This window comes from Carcharhinus amblyrhynchos, chromosome 17, assembly GCF_965287045.1.
Source record: "Carcharhinus amblyrhynchos chromosome 17, sCarAmb.v2.hapA, whole genome shotgun sequence".
NCBI classification, from domain to species: domain Eukaryota; kingdom Metazoa; phylum Chordata; class Chondrichthyes; order Carcharhiniformes; family Carcharhinidae; genus Carcharhinus; species Carcharhinus amblyrhynchos.
In genome coordinates, this window is record NC_137340.1 from 35,221,694 (window position 1) to 35,245,429 (window position 23,736).

The following is a 23,736-nucleotide window of genomic DNA, read 5'->3' on the forward strand; positions in this document are numbered from 1 at the left end:
AGGCCCATAACTACCTGATTCATCAGCCTTTGCAAGGTGGCTAGGGCATCTGAATCTAAACGGCATGACTCAACACTGATGTAACTGCAGATGGGTTACAAAGGCAGAGATCTTTGTTCAGGTGGTCAAAGACATTTGCCAGTATTACTTTAATAAGTTGATCTCAGTGATGTAGACTGAATTATCTACTCAATCTATGCAATCTTCCAGCAGATGATCAGGTAGTAGCTTGCTTTGGTTACTGAATTAATCTTTCAGTGATCAGTGTAGAGACTTGTGCAGCCATCTGACTAAGGCATGTACACAACTAGGGACAGGGCTCAACTAGCTTGTGCTCTAGAATATATTTGATTTCCTTCTGCACCTGGGTCAATTTTCTGGACCTAGATGGTAGGAATTGTGTTTAATGGGAGGGGTCTCTTGCACATCCACGTCACACGGGGCCTGACTCATCTCTACAAATACTGTTAAATGCAATGAGCAGTCTTGCCGAATCGCTTCTTTGATCCACATTTAAATGGGTGAATATTGTGTCTAATTTCTGTAACATATCTGTGTTTGCTAACCAGACAGTAGGGAGTTCACGCAGGCCTTCATCTAATTCGTTATCACTGTCCCTTTCATCGTCCAATTCTTTTGTTCACTGACAGATGGTTATCTGCTTGTCCTCTTCCTAGCTGTGGTTTGCTTTAACTTGTTGATATGATACAGTTGATGTTTTTCTCACTACAGTCTGAGGTGTTAATTAAATAGTTTATCTCCCCTCGGTGCTTTGACAGCACCGCTACCTGGGAGATGGTTTTCCAATCTCTAATCTGCAGGTCTGTGAGGGGAGCCTGTACATCCTCATCAATACCTCATTTTTAAAATAACAGCACTCCATCACTCCCTCTACTTCCGCTTCAGTTTGGGCAATCTGTGCTCATCCTTTTAGCACCCGGTCAACTTTACTGATCTGCAGCCTATTTGATCATAGACCAGGTTACCCCACAGTCAGGAAAATGCCATAGACCTTCTCCTGTAGCTGGCCCATGTCCCTAATTATTGCTGCTTCTTTAAGACCACCAGGGATGCTACTACTTTTGATTCTGCCAGGTAATTTCTGAGGATCAGGTAGACCCTGTTAGGTAAATTGGGGACAAATCCCCCAGTCATTGATCTTGAACTAAGGTCACACTCCAAATGCACCTTGTATAAAGGTATGGGTATGTATTCTCCGTTGACACTCTTTAACAGCACTTTGGTCTGTAGTGGACTCTCTGTGGGAAAAATCACACCGCTTCCCCATAGTTGAAGTTGACTGTTCCCAGTATCCCTCAGTATGACCTTGATTCACTCTAGGGAAATAGGGATGCCTTTCCCTCTATAAAGTCCTTGTAACTTTGAGAAACTTCAGTAGTCCAGATAGGACTTACAGAAATTTGCTGGTGTAGCCAAAGTAACAGCCTGATCTATTGTGTTCTCGGCCTGACTCTCTCTTTCTGCACATGGCCTGTGTTCCTCAATAAATCCTATTGGCTTTCCCCATAAGTTCCAATAATCAGCACAAAGGTGTCAGCCTTATGGCAGTTGAAACACACAGGCTTCCGAATACCACTCCTTTTTTAGCACCATCCTTTCTGGTCTGAGGAGGGGTCCCTGTGTTTCCAGCTGTCCACCTCTCCAGTAGGTGCTTGGCTTCCCACCATTTTCAAGTTCCTGAAAATGATTAGGGAAGAGTTTCCTTTCGGATGAGGGCTTGTAGGCAAGCTCATAATCATCAGCCAGAGTGGCTGCCTGCCTGGCCCCTCCCACTTTCCTCCTCTCTAAATGTGTTTTTTAAAGGGAGATGGAGTGAATTTTTGAAGTTTTCAAGAAGCCATTTTTCTAAGATTTTCATACATGGCCTTGACCTTAAACACTCATATTGACTGATAGAATGTGAGCTGCTTAAGTCATTCAAATTTGATGTACATCTGGTCCTGTTGTTTTCAGAGGGTACAAAATTTCTGATTGTATACCAGTTCATTTACACTAAAAGTAACCTTCCGAGTTTTGCTCTCTAGCTTGGTGAACAATTCTTAAAAGTCTTATTGGAAGTATACTCCTGAAGAATTTGATAACTATATCTGCAATCATTGCTTTGCAGAAGAGGTAATCACATTTCGATATCTCATCTCAGAAACTTCTGAGGAGTTTCCAGGTCGCCAGCAGGAGATGGGAGCTTTCACGTTCCCCAGGAAGTTTGAGGGTCTGTTCCTTTTCATCCCACTTGGGTGGAATATGAGGTTAATCTTTTGAGCTGACTGGCATTCCCTTCATTATCTGAATGGAATTACAATTTATTAAAAGCTAGCCAGAAAAAGACATAAAAGTTTTTTTAAACACTACAACGAGTATGTTAGAAAGAGAGCCAATGATACATTCACAATTCAGTGATATGTGAAAGATACAACATAAATATCAGCACAAAATAGAGATAAATGTGGTGTAAAAAGGACTTCATTTATATCGTACCTTTTACAACAACGGACATAAATTGCCTTACAGTCAAATAGGCACTTTTAATGTATAGCTATTATATTATAGGAAGCATGGCAACCAGTTGCACACAGCAAACTTCTACAAACAATAATGTAGTAATGACCTGATCATCTGTTTCTTTGGTGAGGTTGATTGAGGAATAAACGTGTGTATAGATGTTTGGCTTTTAGTTGGGGGTTGAAAATTTTAAATGTAAAGTAATTGAAACTTGAGTTCAGTAATTGCCAGAACATCTAAAATAAGTGCAAATCAAAGTCCTTTTCTGTGTATTTACAAGGTTTGCATTTGGTGGAAATTGTAGACAGTGAAACAGGGGAAATGCCCTGTCTTTGGTAGAAATGTAAATTATTCTGTAGCTCCCCCAGGTCAAGAACCTCTAGCAGGTTTCATGATTGAACCAGTGAATCTGCAGCTGTCAGTTATTCCCATTAGAGATCTAGTTTATGTGGATCCTAGGATCAGAGTGGTTTTGGAAGTAAAAGATAATCAGTTTAAATTTCTATTTGGGAGCATCCCAGGTATGCCTTATTTCTGTGGAAATAAATCAATCGGGGAGGTGCCCTTTTATTTTAGCTTTATTTGTGCATTTTCACACACAAATCAGCGGCCAGCTTAGGAGTAGCATTGAAACAGGCAGAGAAAGAATCTACTGGAGTCTTCAAAGCAATGTGAGCCACAGCAGAGGGCTATAAGGAACCAGTGGTGTTTCTAATTTAAAAGCCACAATTCAAAAATATGAGTGAAGTCCATGCTTGAGCTGTGAAGTGCACAATCATGAGTTTGAAGAATATGAAGGTCACATAGCCAAATGCCAGTGGAAGGAGCTTAAGAGATCTTGTACCTGGGAGAAAAGCAGGAACACTGAGGAGAAATCAAAGTGAATCACAGAAAGATGCGGCATGCCTTGGTTTGGTTCTAAGAAAAAGGATTTAACCCTCAAGATCCTAGTAAGCCCTTGGGTTGGAGGTAAAAGCGGGGTCTAGCACTCAAGCAATTACAAAATATACTGTTAAGTGAATAATGTTTATTTTGTTTAATTCTGATATAGGAAAATGTTTTGTTTGAAATGTGAAATCTAACTAGCAGTTCAAGTTTCTCTTTAAACTGTCACTGGTCTCTACGGAGATTGTAATAGATAAATTAACTGGGTTTGAGAGCATTTTTATAGCTGGGCTACATTAATTATAGGAGAATGAGGTGATAGGTTTTAGGTTTTATGTTCAAATTAGTATGCTGCTCTGATATTTTAGCATGAAGAAGTGTTAAAGCAAGCGAACTAATGCCAAATGTGTACTAGATGTGCTAAATTTAAGAAAACAGTCAGAAATTGCTAACAAAAGATTCTAACTTGAGAAATGTATCAAGTAATTATCTTACTGGTACAATTTAGTTAACTTTAACAGATTGTCCTAAGAGACATTTTTAAAATTCAGAATAATTTAAAATTTCCATCCTCAGGCTTTTTGGATTTGTGGTCACCTCTTACAAATGTTGTGGTTGACGGTTTGATAAAAAAATGTCTGTGCTCGGCTGTAATTAATTACGCTTTGAGCTTAAAACTCATTCATTTATGAATATATGAAATTCACTTAAAATTTAGTCAAATTGATTTGAAAAATTTTTGCATAGTCAGTGAGCAAAATTGAATTGATATATCTGAAGTCAAGCACAACATTGCTTGGTGACAAACACAAATTATCAGAATCACTGGTGTTTGAAATGATTAATATTCATACCTGCACAACAAAATATTCATTACACAGAGATAAATTTGGAAGAAACAATCTTAAAACCACAAGCAGGAGTTCTCTGACAGCCTCTAGTACAGCTGACATCATTGTAGGAAAGTATATATTGTTTCATTTAACTTCAGCTATAGAATTTAATTTTTTCTCGTGTGGCAGTTTGACAGCCATAATTGTATTGATTATATATTCTATTTTTCATTTTATAAATTAATGTTTGTAAGACATTTGAATTAAAACATGAGTAGGGCAATTATCCCAAACAAATTCTGGTGTCATATTCATGTGAAAACTAGAATAAATCACACTTTTTTTCAGTGGGAGTTTGGAGAAGAATCTGCCACACTCTGTGCACTGCAGAGTGCACCAGCATAACTTGTGTAAGAAATGAGTGGGAAGGACCTATTCCCACCTAGAAGACTGGCAGCATAGCGTTGAATGGGCCACTATGCTTGCATTGATCTCTCAGTGCGTAATGGCCTCTGTCTGATGGCCTCCCAATTGCTGGTCAGCTGCGCAAAGCCATGCGATTACTCCCCCCCACTTAACCCCCGGTGGTCCGATCGCTGGCTCCCCCAAGCATGTCTGTGGGCCCAGCTTCGATCCCCAACCCACAGTCCCAACCCCCGCAGTGCCGACCTCCTGAGTAGACTGCCCATTTCCTAGATGGACAGTCCCTGTCGTTGGCCTCCCTCCCTCCCTCCCCCATCGAGCCTGACTACAGAGTGACAGCTGGACACCCCTACCCCCACCGATCACACCCCCCTCCCCAAAATCAGGTCCTGCCCCCATCAAGCCCCATCCCCTTGGCACTGCGCCATGCCCAGTGGGCATCTGCAGTTTGCTCCTTGGACAGTGCTAGGGACCAAATGAGCATTGCCAAGGTGCCAATTCCCAGGGGACTCCCCCTGCAGCCTGGCCTTTTGGGGGACTCCAATTACCCCTCCTTCACTCCAGCGAGGTCAGGCTGCTAGCTCCCCACAGCTGGGGAGCTACAGTAATTCCCACTGGAGTGAAATACTCCTGGCCGGAGAGGATTGGGGGGTGGGGAATGCCAGAGACCTGGGCCCACTAATTATATTTAAAATATATTAAGTGAAGGCGCGCATATGTAATACAGTTCCACGCCTTTTTCTGACACAGAGCTGATGGCGCCGGAAATCTGCTGTTGGGAGACACGCTGTGGGCCAGATGTCCAGTGCAGATTATGTTAATCCGGCCCCGTTTAAATCTCCCGGTGTGCTGCCCTAAAAATAATCAGCTCAGAGGGATGGGGGAATCACCCCGAGACCTTCCAACGTTATTTAGGTCATTCTTCTGTGCACATCTTGCAAACATTTTAACAAATTTTGGAGATAGGACAGTATTGAAGGCTTTCAATTTATTGCTTGAAGTTTTAAAAGAATCTGCAATTCATGTTTTTTATTTACGTCATAAGAACTGGTAGCCTCAATGTTATTTTTGCTGTAGAAACCGGACCAATATATACTTTTTTGAGAGTGCGTGAACTCTCACAAACTCTTCATAAGAATGGTGTTTCTGGAAGATTATTCATTTTAATTTGCATACGAAACAGTTCCATTTACAATGATAGTGCCGATCTGTTTCCTCTGTTAAGCTTTTCGAAATACCTGTTTGCGTTAAACCTGCCAACTGCCTTTCTGTGACAGGAGTTTGACTCTTATTGGATATTCTCTCTCTTTCCAAATACTTTACTTTGTTTAATCTTTTCAAGAAGCATGCACATCTTCTCGTTTTTAAGTTTTGTATAGGCTACACCAGGAATGTTATCATGCCTTTTGTTGCTGACAAACCCCACTCTGTGTTCCATTCAACTTCTGTTCAATGTCTGATTTTCCACACTTGATTTTTTAAATATCTCATTTCACTTACAATTATCCTACAAAGACACATTATTATCCTGTAAAATGCATTACATTTTAGCAGCCTGCGTATAAGTGGGCATGTGGATATTCTTTTGTACAGATTTAACTCTATAGCACATATGCTAACTGAGAGCAATCTGAAGCGTCTGTTCACTTTTAAGGAACAAAATCAGCATGCATTATTTTCACAATAGTTTAATATTTATCTGTTATTTCCATTTTTGAAGTAGACTAGTCAGGAGCAACAATGTAGTAAGGGAGGGAGAGATGGGAGTAGCTGGGAGGAATGTGGAAAGAGTTGTGATTAATATTTTTGGAGGAAGAAAAACCAGGCAGAACTCTGAAAAGTGAGAAGGAAGCTGAGAGCTGTGCTTTGCAGCAGTTAGATGCAATTGACCTGTTGAAAATGCTGGTGGCGGCATTTAGAACAAACGCAGTGATAGAAAATTGGACTTCCATTAGGATTTGTTCAAGAGCTGTGAATGATGAAATATTTTAAGCTGAGGAGTGGTGTAGAGAACCCCATGCAGAATCTTAGCCATTAATAAAAAAACTTGCAAGACATTTCAATGTGGTATGGGGAAGGGTATATAAAAGGCATACTTCATTCAATACATTTATGGAAGGTGTGGTTGCTTTCCTTTGCCTGACACATTAACAACTTCCATGGGTATAGCACCTTTAATGTTCAAACACTACACTGTCACTTACTCAGACAAAAATGGATGCCAGAATAAGGATGTTTTATGAAAAGTGATCTTAATAAGGCCACTGAAATTTTTACAGCACTGACATTTCCTGCAAGGGGTTGTGTAAATGGTACTGCCAAGTAGGCCATGTAAAACAATATTGGAAGAGGGGAGCCCATCATCTTCCCGCACCACAGGATATTGTCAGGGTAAGAACCTCAGTGAACCTGTCAGCTGGGAGCAGGCAGCATTTTACCCAGAAGATAACATGCTTTATGGCAATCATTCTGGCTGCTGTTGGAGAGTTGACCACGGTCTGCCTGATTAAAAAATGGTGACTCAACATGGAGGTGTCCTGTCCTTCCTGCAACCTCAGCAATGGCCACAGAAGCCACTGTGATCAGGGCACTGCTTAGTTGCTGGCCCTCTGATTAGGTTGGCAGCTCTAAGAGGTATGGTGCCATTCTCAATTGTATGCTGGTCTTTGGGGCAGCCTCTTAATTAGCTGCTGCAGATAAAATGCTATCCAGTGTCCCACCATCCATCTGTGTGGTCTCAGTCCCGCTATCAGATCTGGCAGCGGAACAACTAGCAACCTCTGATTTGATAAAATTCTGGCCATAGCATTTTCAGGCCTAGATCTCTGACTGGTGTAGCATAGACATTCCAAGCAGGCCAAAACAGTTGTACTGTTCCCTTAACTCCACCCTTTATTGAATATTTTCAATATCAGCAAATGTTAAATACTGCCTTCTATTTCTTTACTTGCAGGTCTGGAGTGGGTGAACACTGAGGAACCTCTTCTCTTGCATAAAGACCTTTGTGGTAAAGTGGTGGTACTGGATTTCTTCACTTATTGTTGCATCAACTGCATGCACTTGCTGCCAGACCTTCATGCCCTCGAACAGAAACACTCTGATAAAGGTATCTGTCGCAGGAATGTTCTTTGGGGAAGATTGGAAAAACTTAAAAGTGGAGTTACTTAAACCATCTTCTTTTGATGCAATAGGCGAAAACTTGTGCTCATTCATAATATTCGTGAGCAAATTAAAATCATTAAAATACAGCACAGTCCATTAATAGGGCAAATATATAAAAACTTCATTTCATCTTTTGCAGTTATTATGCCTGCTGCTATTTTTCTACAATTTAAATGGAATTTGATTTGTAAATGGAATACTTTTATTATTTATAATTGCAGCTTATCTGAGTAATTGCGTCCTGTTAATGACACTGGCATTCTTGGTTGATCATTTTCTATTTTACAGCTCCGTGCAAATAATCTGTAAAATAAAGGGTTTTTTCTGAATCTGACATTTCAAGCATAAATGATGCTGTTGATTATCAAATTCAAATAAAAACCAAGTCATGCACATGCAGGAAATATTTTGGATACCAGCCATCAATAAAGTTTATCAATTCTCATCCAGATATAAATGTTTTGGATAATTGATTTTTTTAATATGGTGACAATTAATTACAGCAGGCATTCTTAAATTTGATGTTGCTTTACTACATGATCATTAGTTTTTACAGGAAAGCTTAAAATGAATCAATTTATATGTTTTTAAATCAGTTCTCTAAAGTCTAGAATGTTAACTGTACAAGAAAATTGGTATGAATCACTGTTTGAAAAAAAGGAAATCACATCAATTTCTTTATGGTACTGGTAATTGTATAGAATGAGGTGGAATTATACACTTTGAGGGGAATTTTTCCATCCCGCCCATCACGGGAATTGTACTGAGTGGGGGAGGGGAGTGGACCATGCAAAGATCCTTTGACCTGTGGCGGGATTTTCCAGTTTTGGGGCTGGCACGGCTGGAAAATCCTACCCTTTAAGTTTTCTTTTATCTGGACTAAATGAAAGGAGATCTATGTCCATAATATAATAATGATTGTATCAAATTTTGTTGGATTTTCTGCTGGGGAGCACATTGGGACATAGTACTATATTCAAGGTGCTATATAAATACAAGCTCTTGTTGTATAGCAAGCACATTGATTGATTATTATATATTGTATTGTATCTTTTAAGCTTTACTGTGAAAACTAATGATTATGTAGTAATTCTACATGATCATTATGCATTCATTTATGAACAGTAAGTATTGAGATTTAAACTGGTCGATTTCTAATTATGTGCTATGTTGTGGGCTTTGATGTCAGCCTTTAAATTTATTGTAACTTTGTTGCTTTCAAATAACCAGACCAAGCCATGGAGTTCTGTCAACAGCTGTTTTAATGCAAGCTATAACGAGGAGCTTGTAAAGCCACAGGTCACAGTCTGTGACTAACCAAAGTATAGAATTCAGGAATACACAAGCAGAAATCATTTCAAATTCAATTACAAATAATTGACATATACCAATGAAGATATAGGAGTTATCTCGATTGAATCACAACTATTAACATAAGAAATAAGAACATAAGAACATAAGAAATAGGAGCAGGAGTAGGCCATCTAGCCCTTCGAGCCTGCCCCGCCATTCAATAAGATCATGGCTGATCTGTCGTGGCTCAGTTCCACTTTCCCGCCCTCTCCCCATAACCCTTAATCCCCTCTCTTATCAAGAACCCATCAACCCGCTTCTTAAAAATATTTAGCGAGGCAGCCTCCACCACTTCAACGGGCAGAGAATTCCAGAGATTCACCACCCTTTGAGTGAAGAAGTTCCTCCTCAACTCCGTTCTAAACCGCCTCCCCTTTATCTTGAGGCTGTGCCCCCTAGTCCTACTGTCTTTTTTGAGCGGGAAGAGTCTCTCCACCTCTATCCTATCCATCCCATTCATCATCTTATACGTCTCAATGAGATCTCCCCTCATTCTTCTAAACTCTAACGAGTACAAGCCTAGTTTATTCAGCCTCTCCTCATAGCTCAATCCCCTCAACTCCGGTATCAGCCTAGTAAACCTCCTCTGCACTCCCTCCAGGGCCAAAATATCCTTGCGCAGGTGCGGCGCCCAAAACTACACACAGTACTCCAGCTGCGGCCTCACCAATGCCCTATACAGCTGCAGCAAGACCTCCCTACTTTTATATTCAATCCCCCTCGCTATGAAGGCCAGCATCCCATTCGCCTTCCTGACCACCTGCTGCACCTGCAAGCTGGGTTTTTGCGACTCATGCACAAGGACCCCGAGGTCCCTCTGCACCGTCGCCTGCTGCAGTTTTTCGCCCCGTAAGTAATAGTCCTTCCTACCATTCTTCCTACCAAAGTGGACCACCTCACACTTGCCAACATTAAATTCCATTTGCCATTTCCTGGCCCATTCGCCCAGCCTATCTAGATCCTTCTGCAGACTCTCCACACCCTCCGCACAATTTGCCTTTCCCCCAATCTTGGTGTCATCAGCAAATTTCGACACCCTGCACTCGGTTCCCTCCTCCAGATCATCTATATAAATGGTAAATAGCTGAGGCCCCAGCACCGACCCCTGGGGCACCCCACTAGTCACCAACCGCCAATCCGAATAGCACCCATTGACCCCCACTCTCTGCCTCCTATTTGACAACCAATCCTCTATCCACGCTAACACCCTACCCCCAACTCCATGTCCCCTGACCTTCTGCAATAACCTCTTGTGAGGATTAAGGTTACATCATGCACAAGATACAAATGTTAAAAACCAATCAGTACCCATCAGATGCTTGCTTAATTTATAATATCCAATCAGTATGAAGACTTATTCATGTTAGTTGTCCTAATTCATTATTGTTATAAGTTGTCCTCAACATCTCAGCTTCTGCCTGGATCATTGGTACTAGTTATGTCTCTCATGTCCAATTGTCTGATTTAATGAATCCTCTAGGACTAAAGGCCTTTGTTAGATAAATCTACATTCTGTGGTTTCCTCCCTTGTATGTAGGCCTTGACACTTATCTGGGTCGACTTTAATAAAGACCTCTGGTTTCATTCGTAGCAGCTTATGTAATTTTTGAAGTTGTTTGATTATTAACTCTTTCATGCTATTTCTGAAAATTCTCTCACTATATTTTAAGGCCGGAATTCTCCAACCTCACCAGTGAATGGAATTATCTGGTCTTGCTGCTATGAATGGAGATTTGGCTAAGTGCCAAATTCCCCATTCTTGCTGGCAGCAGGAGCAGGGCATGCAAGACAAGAGAATTCCAGCCTAAATCTCAATTTCCTAAGTGCTTTATTTTGGCTAAAAATAAAAGACTGTGATCTGCTTTCAGATCAAACACAGACAAGAACTCACAAGAAATAGAAACATGAGTAGGGCCCTTCAAGCCTGCCCTGATATTCAATATGATCATGACAGATCTATGCTGGCTTCAACTCCTTTTCAATGCCATTTCCCCAGAACCCTCTCTTCTTCAATCTACCAAATACTTATTCACCTCCACTTTAAGTACTTCTAATGATCCAGTCTCCATTTTCCTTTGGGGCAGTGAATTCCATTTAAATAGTACTCTGCCTTTTGATTTCTCTCACCAAAGTGCAAGATCTGCATATTAAACTTCATTTTCAACCTGTCATCCAATCTACGTCCCACTGCAGAATCACAGTATCTTTATCACAGACTGCCCTTCCACCTACCTGCATATCATCAACAAATTTGGAAACTTTACATTCTGTTCCTTCTTCCAGGTCATTCATATAAATAGTTAACAATTGTGAGCCAAAAACTGACCCCTGCAGAATTCCACTTGTTACATCTTTTCCACTCTGAAACAGACCCATTTATTCCAACTCTCAGTAACAATGTTACTATTTTCAATCTATGCTAACACACTTCCTCCAATATATCTGCAGGTTTCTGTTACTTCCTCAAAGAATTTGAGCAAATTTGTCGAACATGATTTATCTTTCATAAAACCATGTTGACTAGGTTTGATTACATTCAGCTTTCCTAAATGATTAGCTATTTCTTCTTTTTGATTATTGATTCCAGCATCTTGCCAATAAGAGATGTTAAACTAACTGGCCTATAGTTTCCTGCCTTCTACCTTTCTCTCTTTTTGAACAAGGGCTGTTATGCTGTTTTCTGGTACCATCCTAGGATTCTGGTACCATCCTAGAATTTAGCGAGTTACAAAATATTTCAACCAATGGGTCCACTATTTCTGCAACCATTTCCATTAAAACCCTAGTATGCAGTTCCATCAGGTCCTGATGACTTGTCCACTTTTAGCCCCTTAAGGTTCTATAATAATACTCTATCCCTTATGATTGGGAATATTATAAGTTCTATCATGTTATTTGAAATCAGCCCATCTGTTAACTTAGGGATATTTGCAATGTCTTCCACGGTGAAGATTGATGCAAAAAATGTATTTGGCATATCTACCATTTCTTTGTTTGCTGTTATCAATTCACCCACCTCCTTCAGTAGAGGTCCCACATTTACCTTAGGCACCTGCCCCCTATTTATATATCCATAGAAACTCCTACTGCTTGTTTTATGCTGCATACAAAATTTCTGTGTCAAAATTCATTTTCCCCCTTTTTATGGGTTTCTTAGTCTTTTGCTGCTAGATCCTAAAGCTTCCCAGTTCTCTGGTCTACCACTATCCCTTGCTACTTTGTATATCCTGGTTGTTTAATTTAACATTATCCTTGATCTCCTGGGTTAACTATGGATTTTGCCTCTCTTTCATGGAATCCCTCTTTTTGATTGGAATAAATTATGGGCTGAGCATTTTGGACTATCTGTTTGAATATCTGCCACTGCTCATCTACTGAACTGTTTACCCAGTTCAACTTAGATGACTCCTTCCTCATCCCATTATAATTGCCCTTATTTAAGTTGAAGACACTAGTTATGGACCTATGGCGTTCACCCTCAAACAGTATCTGGAATTCTGTCATATTGTGGTCACTACTCCCTAAGGAGGTCCTTAACTGCAAGATCCCTTTCTAATCTTTCTCAATACACAACACCAAATCTAAAGCAGCCCGTTTCTGGGTAGGTCCCACAACATACTACTCTAAAAAACAATTCTTGATGCACTCCACAAATTCTTCTTCTATGCTGCCCTTGCCGTTTGGTTTGTATACGCAGATTAAAATTCCCTATGATAATTCCAGTTCCTTTCAAACATACCCTTGATATTTCCTCGTTTATGCTCTGACTTCTTGAAGGGTCACATTTTGGAGGTCTGTAGACCACTCCCACTGTTGGTTTCCTTCCCCTGCTAGCCATGATTTCACCCCATACCAATTCTACATCAAAATTCACTGCCTTTATATCACAACTCAGCAAAGCCCTGCAATCTTCCTTGAATAACAATGCTACCCCATCTCCATTCCACTTTGGCCTGATCTTTTGGAACATTGTATTTCCTGGAATGTTGAGTACCTGGTCTAGGTCACCTTGTCACCATGCTTCTGTAATAACAAATACATCATATTCATATGTTGCAACCTGTGCTATCAACTCAACTGTCTTGTTGCAAATGCTTTGAACATTCAGATAAAATACATTTAGCTTTGAGTTTTTAATAGTAGTTTACAACTCTGGATTTGCTTTGTGTTGAATATTTTTGTTTACGTTTGTTTCCTGCCCTGGCTTGTCACACTATAACAGTCAAGGCCCCCTTCATTATTCTATGCCACCACTTCCTCATATACCTCTGAATTTTTTAAACTTTCTGCTCTTGGAACCCTCCCCCTTCTAATTATGTCCTTGCTGTGATATAATGTTCATATGATCTGTCCCTACCTGTGATTTTCTGCTGACAACCAGAGTGATCACCATCCTGCACTCCTACCTTTAATTCTGACACCCCAGTTTCTTAAACGTACATATCATTATCAGTTCATAAAAGTGGATCATCGTTCTTATGGAATCCAATGTTTCTTATGCACCAAGTTGTCATTTATTGAACAGACTCTTGAGTATGTGTGATTTTTCAAAAACCCTTTGAGTTTGAACTTTGTGTGATTTCACTTTACTCGCAGCTGTATTATGTTTTAGCTACCCAGACAGGTTACATCTCTAGCAATTCTTATCAAAAAGCTTAATGGAGATGCTTTCGGTACCAAGTGTAATAATGTATGGAGAAGCATTTCAGCCAACATCTACTATCTTTTGTTTTACGGTTGCTACCTACAGCAGTCCTATCAGTCCATTTTAATATGACTTTAAACAAACCACTTTTTTTTGAAGATTATAACATGTATTTATTGCTATTTAAACATAGATTCCTGGAATTGTTATAGCACATAAGAAAGCAATTGTATCCTTGCCAAATATCTGCAAGAGTAACTCACCTAGTCTCACTCATCTGCCTTTTTTCTACTGTCTTCAAATCTTTTCTCTTCAGATAACTATTCAATTCCCTTTTGAAAATTTTGATTAAATTTGTCTGGCAGTACTTCCAGACCCCAACCATTTGGTGCATGAAGATCTTTTTCCCTCAGCATTTTTCATTCTTTTGCCAATCACTTTAAATTGCTGCCCTCTGGTCCTCAGCCTGTTCATCAATGGGAACACTTTCTCCTAATCTTATCTGTCTAAAAGATTTTGAACACTTCTCCCAAATTCCTTGATGTTCTCCAAGGAGCAAGTCCCAGCTTCTCCAGTTTATCCACATAACTGAAGTTTGTCAACCCTGGAATCATTCTCGAGTCTTTTCTAATATCTATTCATCCTTTCTAATTTCTAGTACCTAAAACTGGACACCATACTCTAGTTGCAACTGAACCTGCATTTTATCCAAGTTTATCATAACTTCTTTGCTTTTGTACTCTGTCCCATTTATAAATCCCAGCATCTTATGTACTGTATTAACTATTTTCGCAACCAACCATGCCCCCTGCATTGATTTGTGCACGTACACCCTCAGATCCTTCTATCGCAGCATCCCTTTAGAATTGTACTTCTTTATTTTGTATCACGTTTCCTTGTTCTCCCTACTAAAATGAATCACTTCATATTGCCCTTAATTAAACATCATCTGCCGAGTATGCCTAGTCTACTCTATGTCCTCCTCATGGTTCACAGTACTTCCAAGTTTTATGTCATCTGCAAATTTTGAAATTGTGCACCCAAGTTTCTCCTTGGTTTTGCTTCGGTGCAAATGTTTCAGATCTATTGTTTATCTGGCTCGGTCAAAGAAAATAGACGGTAGCAGTGGAAGGGTGCATTTCTCAGTGGAGGGCTGTGACAAGTGGTGTTCCTCAGGAATCAGTGCTGGGACCTTTGCTGTTTGTTATATATATATATATATATATATATATAAATGATTTGGAGGAAAATGTAACTGGATTGATTAGTAAGTTTGCGGACAACACAAAAGTTGGTGGATTTGTGGATAGCAATGAGGACCATTAGAATATACGGCAGGACATAGATCAATTGGAGACTTGGGTGGGGAAATGGCAGATGGAGTTTAATCTGGACAAATATGAGGTAATGCATTTTGGAAGGTCTAGTACAGATAGGAAATAAACAGTAAATGGCAGAACCCTTAAGAGTATTGATAGGCAAAGGGATCTGGGTGTACAGGTACACTGAAAGTGGTAATGCAGGTGGAGAAGGTAGTTAAGAAGGCATACAGTATGCTTGCCTTCATCAGCCAGGGTATTGAGTTTAAAAATGGACAAGTCATGTTGTAGCTTTATAGAACCTTAGTGAGGCCACACTTGGAATATAGTGTTCAATTCTGGTCACCACACTACCAGAAGGATGTGGAGGCTTTGAAGAGGATACAGAAATGATTTACCAAGATGCTGCCTGGTTTGGAGGGCATTTGCTATGAGGAGAGGTTGGAGAAACTTGGTTTGCTCTCACTGGAGCAACGGAGGTTGAGAGGAGACCTGATAGAAGATTATGAGAGGCATGGACAGAGTGGATAGTCAGAAGCTTTTTCCCAGGGTGGAAGAGTCAATTACTAGAGGGCATAGGTCTAAAGTGTGAGAGGCAAGTTTTAAAAGAGATGTACGAGGCAGATTTTTTACACAGAGAGTGCTGAGTGGCTGGAACTCATTGCCGGGGGAGGTAGTTGAAGCAGATACACTAGTGACTTTTAAGGGGCCTCTTGACAAGTACATGAATGAGATGGGAATGGAGGGATATGGTCCGAGGAAGCAAAGGGGGGTTTTAGTTAAGTCAGGCAGCATGGTTGGTGCAGGCTTGGAGGGCCAAAGGGCCTGTTCCTGTGCTGTAATTTTCTTTGTTCTTTGATCTGTGGTGAGTGTTCAGTTTGAGCAAGGCATTATCAGTTACAGGAAGAGGACATTGAAGATCATCATTCACTCATGCAGAAGTTACCACTACGTGTTCCTTCCTGCATTGGTACTTTTCCGTGACGATCTGAAGATGTGGTTCACCAAATTTCTGTGCTCCACTGTGGAGAATTTGGTGGGAGGCACTTCAATCATGTGCAGTCTTCCCAATCTGGCATGAAGTGAACTTTCAAGTCAGTGTTGTTAATAATATACCAAGAAAAGGAGGGGACATAACACTGGGGAATCCCTCCTGTCTGAAAAACAATTATTGATCACAACTGTTTCCTTTCGCATCTGTGTTACTGTTGTCCCTTTTATTCCATGAGCTGCAACTTTGCTGACAGATCAGTTTTATGGCACTTTACCTAATACTTTTTGAAAATCCATGTACACCATATCAACTGCATAATCCTTATCAACCCTCACTGTTGCCTCATCAAAAACCCATTGGTTTTCCTTAATTAATCTGAATTTGCCCAAGTGACTGTTAAATTTGTCCTTAATTATTGTTTCTAAAAGCTTTCCCACCACCAAGATTAAACTTGATTGGACTGTGGTTGCTGGGCTAATCCATACACCATTCTTTAAATTTACAGTTCTCCAACCTGTAGCACCATTCCTGTTTCTAAGGTGAATTGGAAGATTATGGTCAGTACCTCCTCAATTTCCATCCTTCTACAACTGTCCTTGGATGAATCTCATCTGGCCCTGATAACAACGCATATCTAATACTTCCCTTTATCAAGGAAGATGTTACACATTTCTCATTTATTTTTTCACTAAAATAAGTGGGATAGTAAGTTGTGATAATGAAATAAGACATTTACAAATAGATAGGTTAAGTGAATAGGTTAAAATTTGGCAGATGGAATTTAACATGGATAAGTGTGAGTTATTCATTTTAGTAGAAAAAATACAAAAGCAAATTAATGTCTAATGCAGAGAAACTTCAGAGTGCTTCAGTGCAGCAGTATCTAGGTATCCTCTTGCATGAATTGTAGAAAACTAGTATGCAGGTACAGCACGTAATAAGGAAAGCAAATGGAATCTTGAAATTTATTGCTGAAGGAGTAGAATATCCAAGTAGTGAAGTGTTGCTGCTACAGTACAAATCATTAATGAGACTGCACTTAGAATATTGTGTTTTTGGCCCCGTACTTGTTGAGGGATGTACTTACATTGAAGGTGGTTCAGAGGAGGTTCACTAAATTGATTCCAGAGTTGAGGGGTTTGTCTTGTGACTAGTGTGGTTTTTGGATGTGTTCAGCAATTAGGCTTGCGGATAAAGGCTACTTGACCTTTATAGCAGGTTATGAGAGAATCGTTTTCTAGTTCTTTTAACTGAAAATTTCTTCTTTATCAAAACAATATTATTTAAGCTTTTAATGGCTGCTAGACATTAAAGCCCACTGATATATCTCCATTACTAATCAAATTAACAGTAAACTTTGCAATTACATGGAGTCTAATGTTATGTTTAAATACTATTCAAAAAGAAATAGAAACTGTAATTGCTAATAAGACAGGTTCCGTTGTTTAAAGCTATTTTTGGAGTCATTACTCATTAGTAATTTCTTGAATTAAATTTAAAAAGTAGTGTGATCATTTGTAAGTATTGACATAGTTTTTAATGTGGTTTGTTAGTTCTTTTTTAACTTGCAACTTTATCCATTAAATATCAATTTTGCTGTTTGCACTGTTGGTGGAACCAGTAAAATAAATTAGATCTTCAGGGATTACTAAAAACACGCAAATAATCGTCAGAAACTGAATGGAGTAATCAGACAGATGAGATTGGGTGACTCGGTGAGCATTAATCTCTGAAAGAAGTTACACACAAAGTGGGATTCAGATCAAAAGTACAGTATACCACCCAAGTTGTTTGTAATGTCATCTCAGACAACTTGGTGCCATTAACACTAAAAATAGAGAGCTTGCATTTTGTAGTCAATTGAAGGTGTTTTCAAGTATGATGACTATTTAAGTGGGGAAACAAAGCACAAAGTAAGAGGCTGTAAGGAACATTTTAGAGCAAAATATAAAGAAATGTTCGCCAAATTAAAAGATAGGGAAGAAATTATTCAGGACTGTAATTAATTTTGCCTTCAGGATGTGTATGTGTTTATGTGTAAAATAACATTGGTAAAATTTAATATAAAAATGAAGATCACTGAATTAGTAGATTTAGTGATTTTCATGCAAGAATGCTGTTAGTCATTCTTGCATGAAAATTACTGACCAAATTTCTTTAGCTTTATAAATCTGCTACTGAAATGCTACTCAAACTTTAAACCAATCACTAGCCAAAGATTTAAATGGATGCCAGAGACTGTCTGTTTGCCAAGATAAAGGACCATTTTCACAGACAAAACATATTTTCTATGAATCAAAATGCATAATTTTGGAAAGTGACATGCAGAAAGAGCAATTAGTCTTTTTATTGGTACACAGAGCAATAATATGGATTTTCATTATAAGTTCCTGCTGCTTTCAACTTTGATAACTGTAAATCTCCAAGAATAAATTGGATTCATTAAAGAATAAAATTAACACAAGGAAAACATTGATCTAAGTACTTTAGCATGGAAGTAACTTAATTTATAGATACTGTTTTAAAATAATATAAACTGGAATTTTAACAATTTCCTTCCATCTAGAACTATTGTCCATGATATGAACCGTTACATGATACTGAACTCCCACAAGTGTCACAGTTCAGAAAAGGAACTGCTAAATTGGGAAAAAGCTCCAGAATTCATCCTTCTGTCAAGTGGTTCTGAACATGAAACATCAACACCAGCATCAGTAACATAGGACAGAGATATCTTGCACAACATTTGTATCACTTGGGATGTCAGCCATGTCAGATGATTAGCCCTGTTTACTTGCAACCTGGTAATTTAGTTTCTAAGCATTTTTTCTGGAACGAGTATACATAATCAACTAAATTATTAACATTATATTGTAATTGATAATTGGTAAATCAAATAAGCTGCCTTGTTTGTTGTAAACTTTCTTGTCTCCAGCATTGTTTTATCAACATTGAAATGATCATGCCTATTTTCCTCTTAATATAACCAGTCAGTGGAGAAGAAAATGGAGTCCAGAATGATACTATTTATATATTTATGAAACATAAATGTTAGAATCTTTGTTCAAGTAGTGAGAGAAGGAATGCATTTAACAAGTACCTTATCAGAATGTCCCAATTAGTTTTGCAGCTAATGCTGGCCTTCATAGCGAGGGGGATTGAATATAAAAGTAGGGAGGTCTTGCTGCGGCTATATAGGGCATTGGTGAGGCCGCAGCTGGAGTACTGTGTGCAATTTTGGGCGCCGTACTTACGCAAGGATATTTTGGCCTTGGAGGGAGTGCAGAGGAGGTTTATTAGGCTGATGCCGGAGTTGAGGGGTTGAGCTATGAGGAGAGGCTGAATAAACTAGGCTTGTACTCGTTAGAGTCTAGAAGAATGAGGGGAGATCTCATTGAGACGTATAAGATGATGAATGGGATGGATAGGATAGAGGTGGAGAGACTCTTCCTGCTCAGAAAGGATAGTAGGACTAGGGGGCACAGCCTCAAGATAAAGGGGGGGCGGTTTAGAACGGAGTTGAGGAAGAATTTCTTCACTCAAAGGGTGGTGAATCTCTGGAATTCTCTGCCCGTTGAAGTGGTGGAGGCTACCTCGCTAAATATTTTTAAGACGCGGGTTGATGGGTTTTTGATAAGAGAGGGGATTAAGGGTTATGGGGAGAAGGTGGGAATGTGGAACTGAGACACGACAGATCAGCCATGATCTTATTGAATGGCGGGGCAGGCTCGAAGGGCCAGATGGCCTACTCCTGCTCCTATTTCTTATGTTCTTATGTTAATTAATACTTTGAAAGTGCAATCACTATTAGTTTTCAGCCAATTTGTACACAACAAACTTCCAACAAAAAATAATGAATCTGCGTTTGAGTTGTTAGTTTATCTTGTAAAAGCAGAAGACATTTTTGTTACGTAGAAAACAATATAAAAAAAAAGATAGTACTAAATGCACTAGTTGACATGGTGGTACATTGACAAGACAGATATAGACCTGAATTTTTGTTCCTGGGCTGGAGGTGCAGGGGTGGGACAATCTGTGGGTCTCCAAACCCATTCCAGGGGAAAGTTCCCCAGAAGATTGGATTTTTGGTGCATGGAGGGAGACCCAGAATGAGTGGGGAGGCCGTCAGGTACAGAGATCAGCTGGGCAGAAGCCCTGCCTTAGTGTTGAGGTTTCATAAAAGAGCCCTCCAGTCCTGACCCCTCAATACCTCCATACATTGACCATGCTCAATTCATGCCACTTCATGCTCTCTTCTTATCCTCATTTTGCCTCATAATCTCCATGCCAACCTATGGCCCTCAACCTATCCCATGGCCCCTCATACCTGTATGCCAGTTGATGCTTCTCAGACCCTTGCTGTCAATCTATTCCCCTCTACCCATCCATGGCCCTTTATGGGCCCTATGCCACTTAGTGCCAACCTATGATCCCTATCCACTTAATACTTTGCCCATACAGTTTCCATGCCAATTCACCCAGTATCCACTATGGGCAGATCTCAGGACCAATGCAGAAATGAAATAATATAAAATTCTAACTATTTGTTGCAGACTTGATTTAATAAAATCTTTCAAATCCATTTAGTGCATTTACATTCCTTCAGCTACATAGTTTGTTATAAAAGCAAAATTCCATTCAGGTATTTAATTTCTTACAAAAACAAACGTTGGAATTCATAGTGACACTTCAAAAAGTCCTTAATAATTTGGAATTATCAGTTAAATTGTGAAATGACGGGCAGCTCCCTATGCGAACGTGTGAAATCTGTCATATAGCATTAATTCAGTAATGATAGGCTTTGGGCTTATGTCAACAACAGGAGGAAATAGGAAACTTTTTTTTTGAAACTCCAGATAGTCTTTTTATGGATTTAAAGGTCAGAACTGTTAAATGCTTAACAGTTGCTTTGACAGTTCCAATGAATTGATTGTTTTGTACGCACATTCATGCCCACTTTTAACAAACCCAAAGGGCACCTTACCTCCCTCAAATGCCTCCAAGCACCATATCGAAAAACGAACCCTAGCTCTTTGTAGGACTCTGCAAACTTTACACCTGCTCCTAATCTGCACATGTTGTGTTTCCCACTCCTGGTTATCAAAAATTAGATGCGATTGTAGACAAGTGTTGTTTTATATGGGCAGCTGCACTATATACGCACAAATCTCAACCTATACCCATTCCTGCCCCACAAAAATGGTAAGTGCCTTGTTCAGGGACAGGCCTTCCAAAATTTGGCCTCTGCTGTTCTTGCAATGACGGAGGATGCCTTGGTCATTGTGAAAATCCAGGTTCTAGTATTTTCCCAATCTCAGTAGGATGTCTGTGAAACAGTCCTATGGACAGAAATATAGCAACATCCAACATGGGTTCTTGCAGTTCACTTGAAAGAAAATGATTGACTAACTGCCTTCTGAAAAAAGAGGAGAGTGCTTTTAAATTAATATGAAAATGCAGAACATGCATAATAAAATGTGCTAAAACTTATGTTCCTTAGCATTCAGCATTCTGGAGTTTCAAATGTTAACATAATTTTAAATTGCAGTATATTGGATATATAATTTGATTTTTTTTCTGGATCTGTGACTTTTTCTGTGAATTATTTTCTCTTGCTCTTGTTACAGTTGCTCTGATTTTTTTTTGGCTTTTTGGACTACTGTACAGTGGTAATATTTCTTCAAAGTAACTTTGGTAACTGATAAGATTTTATTTTGTACTAATTTTTTACTCTGTGCTTTTTCCAGATGGAGTAGTAGTTGTTGGTGTCCACTCAGCGAAGTTCCCAAATGAAAAGGTTCTTAAGAACATTCAGAGTGCTGTCCTTCGTTATAATATTACTCATCCTGTCGTGAACGATGCTGATGCGAAGCTGTGGCAGGAACTTGAAGTGACATGTTGGCCAACGTTAGTAATTCTAGGTCCACGGGGAAATATGCTGTTCACTTTGATTGGTGAAGGACACAGGGAAAAGCTATTTTCCTTTATTTCAACAACCTTGAAATACTACAAAGGAAAAGGAGAAATTAAGGATCATGGCATTAAATTGAAATTATACAAAGACTCTTTGCCACCTTCTTCATTGCTCTTTCCGGCTAAAATTGCAGTGGATAAAGCTACAGGTAGACTAGTGATTGCTGACTCTGGCCATCATAGGATTTTGGTGACTGAAAAAAATGGAGAAATTCTTCACTCAGTTGGAGGTAAGACTCTTACACTTGCTTCCTTGTAATAAAAGTATTCTTGATTGATTAAAAATGCCAGCAAAGCTATTATTTCTAAACAGAACAGTTATTCATACACTTTTCAAATGGCATCACAGATCTATCTAAAATGAGAAATTTTGAAAATACATAAGAGGTTAATCAGTACCTGAGAAAAATAGATTAAACAAGCTATGAAAAATTACTTTGGAAGAGTCCCATCCTGTTTTTGATGTTAATTGATAGCACACAGCAGGTTAATGTTCATTTCAGGTCTTCACCATATGATCTTTTAATCCCTATGAATAGATAATGCCATCTTTATAGGTGCAATGGAGCCTGGATAGAATGAAAATGTTCACTGATTAAACTAGTATTGTACAGGTTATAATTTGAGGTCCAGTATTTATCGCAGTAAGAGCACAATCAATTGTGAATAATAGTCAATGCCAAATAATTACTACATCTTTAAAACATATGCCTGGCAGATTCTCTTAAGTGCATAGCAATTGACTTTGGATACTTGCTGCTTAGTAGGGTGGTGGAACTAAAAATGATGGGACTAGAGAGGGTGATAGGATTGATTTGATTGCTCTACAGAGAGCCAGCAAATACTCAGTGGGCTGAATGGTCTCCCTCTTTGTCATAATGACAGTGACTTCATAACAAAGTTCTTGTTGGTAATCAGACTACGCCTAAGTCAAAACAGCAGCAAAAGACTGTGATTTGGTGTACAGGCAAAGAGTTTTACTACTGAAATGGCTATTAGCAATCCCAATATGGCTGATTGGAGCTGATTTGATTTGAAGCTCACCAGAGAATATTTATTAATTTAAAAATGCATCTTCTCAGCTACTCTAAGAATGATCACTGAATAAAGCTAAAAACTGCACAACTAATTAAAATGTGAAATATGCTTCTGCAAACTACAAGCTTTTTTCATTGATACATTATAACAATGACAAGTTGACTGTAAATTCAATTGTTAGGAAATTCAGCAAATTTTCAAAGTTAGAATCATACAATCCAAGCATTCGGCCCATCACATCTGCACCAACTCTCCGAAATAGACCCATCCCGCTATCCATGTAACTCTGTACCTCTACCATGGCTAATCCCTCTAACCTACATATCTTTGGACATGAGGGGATTTTACTGTGGCCAATCAACCTAACCTGCACATCTTTGGTCTGTGGGAGGAAACTGGAGCACCCAGAGGAAATCCACGCAAATATGGGGAGAATGTGCAAACTCCACATAGTCACCCAAGGCTGGAATCGAACCCGGGCCCCTGGTGCTGTGAGGTAGCAGTGTGCTAACCACTATGCCATCCCCTTTTTGGAAACAGGAGCAGTTACATGAACAAATGTTAATTCAAAGTCAAAATTGGGCTTAATGA

At 39.3% G+C, this 23,736-nt stretch overlaps 1 protein-coding gene across 1 annotated transcript in view; it reads left to right on the top strand.

Moving 5' to 3' along the window:
- The window catches only part of nhlrc2 (NHL repeat containing 2), a 71,966-nt gene that overhangs the window by 6,009 nt on the left and 42,221 nt on the right, over positions 1-23,736 (top strand). The window contains exons 2-3 of the mRNA XM_080205808.1: positions 7,615-7,767; positions 21,882-22,337. Of these exons, the coding sequence (XP_080061934.1) occupies positions 7,615-7,767; positions 21,882-22,337 (609 nt within the window). The remainder of the gene's footprint in view (positions 1-7,614; positions 7,768-21,881; positions 22,338-23,736) is intronic.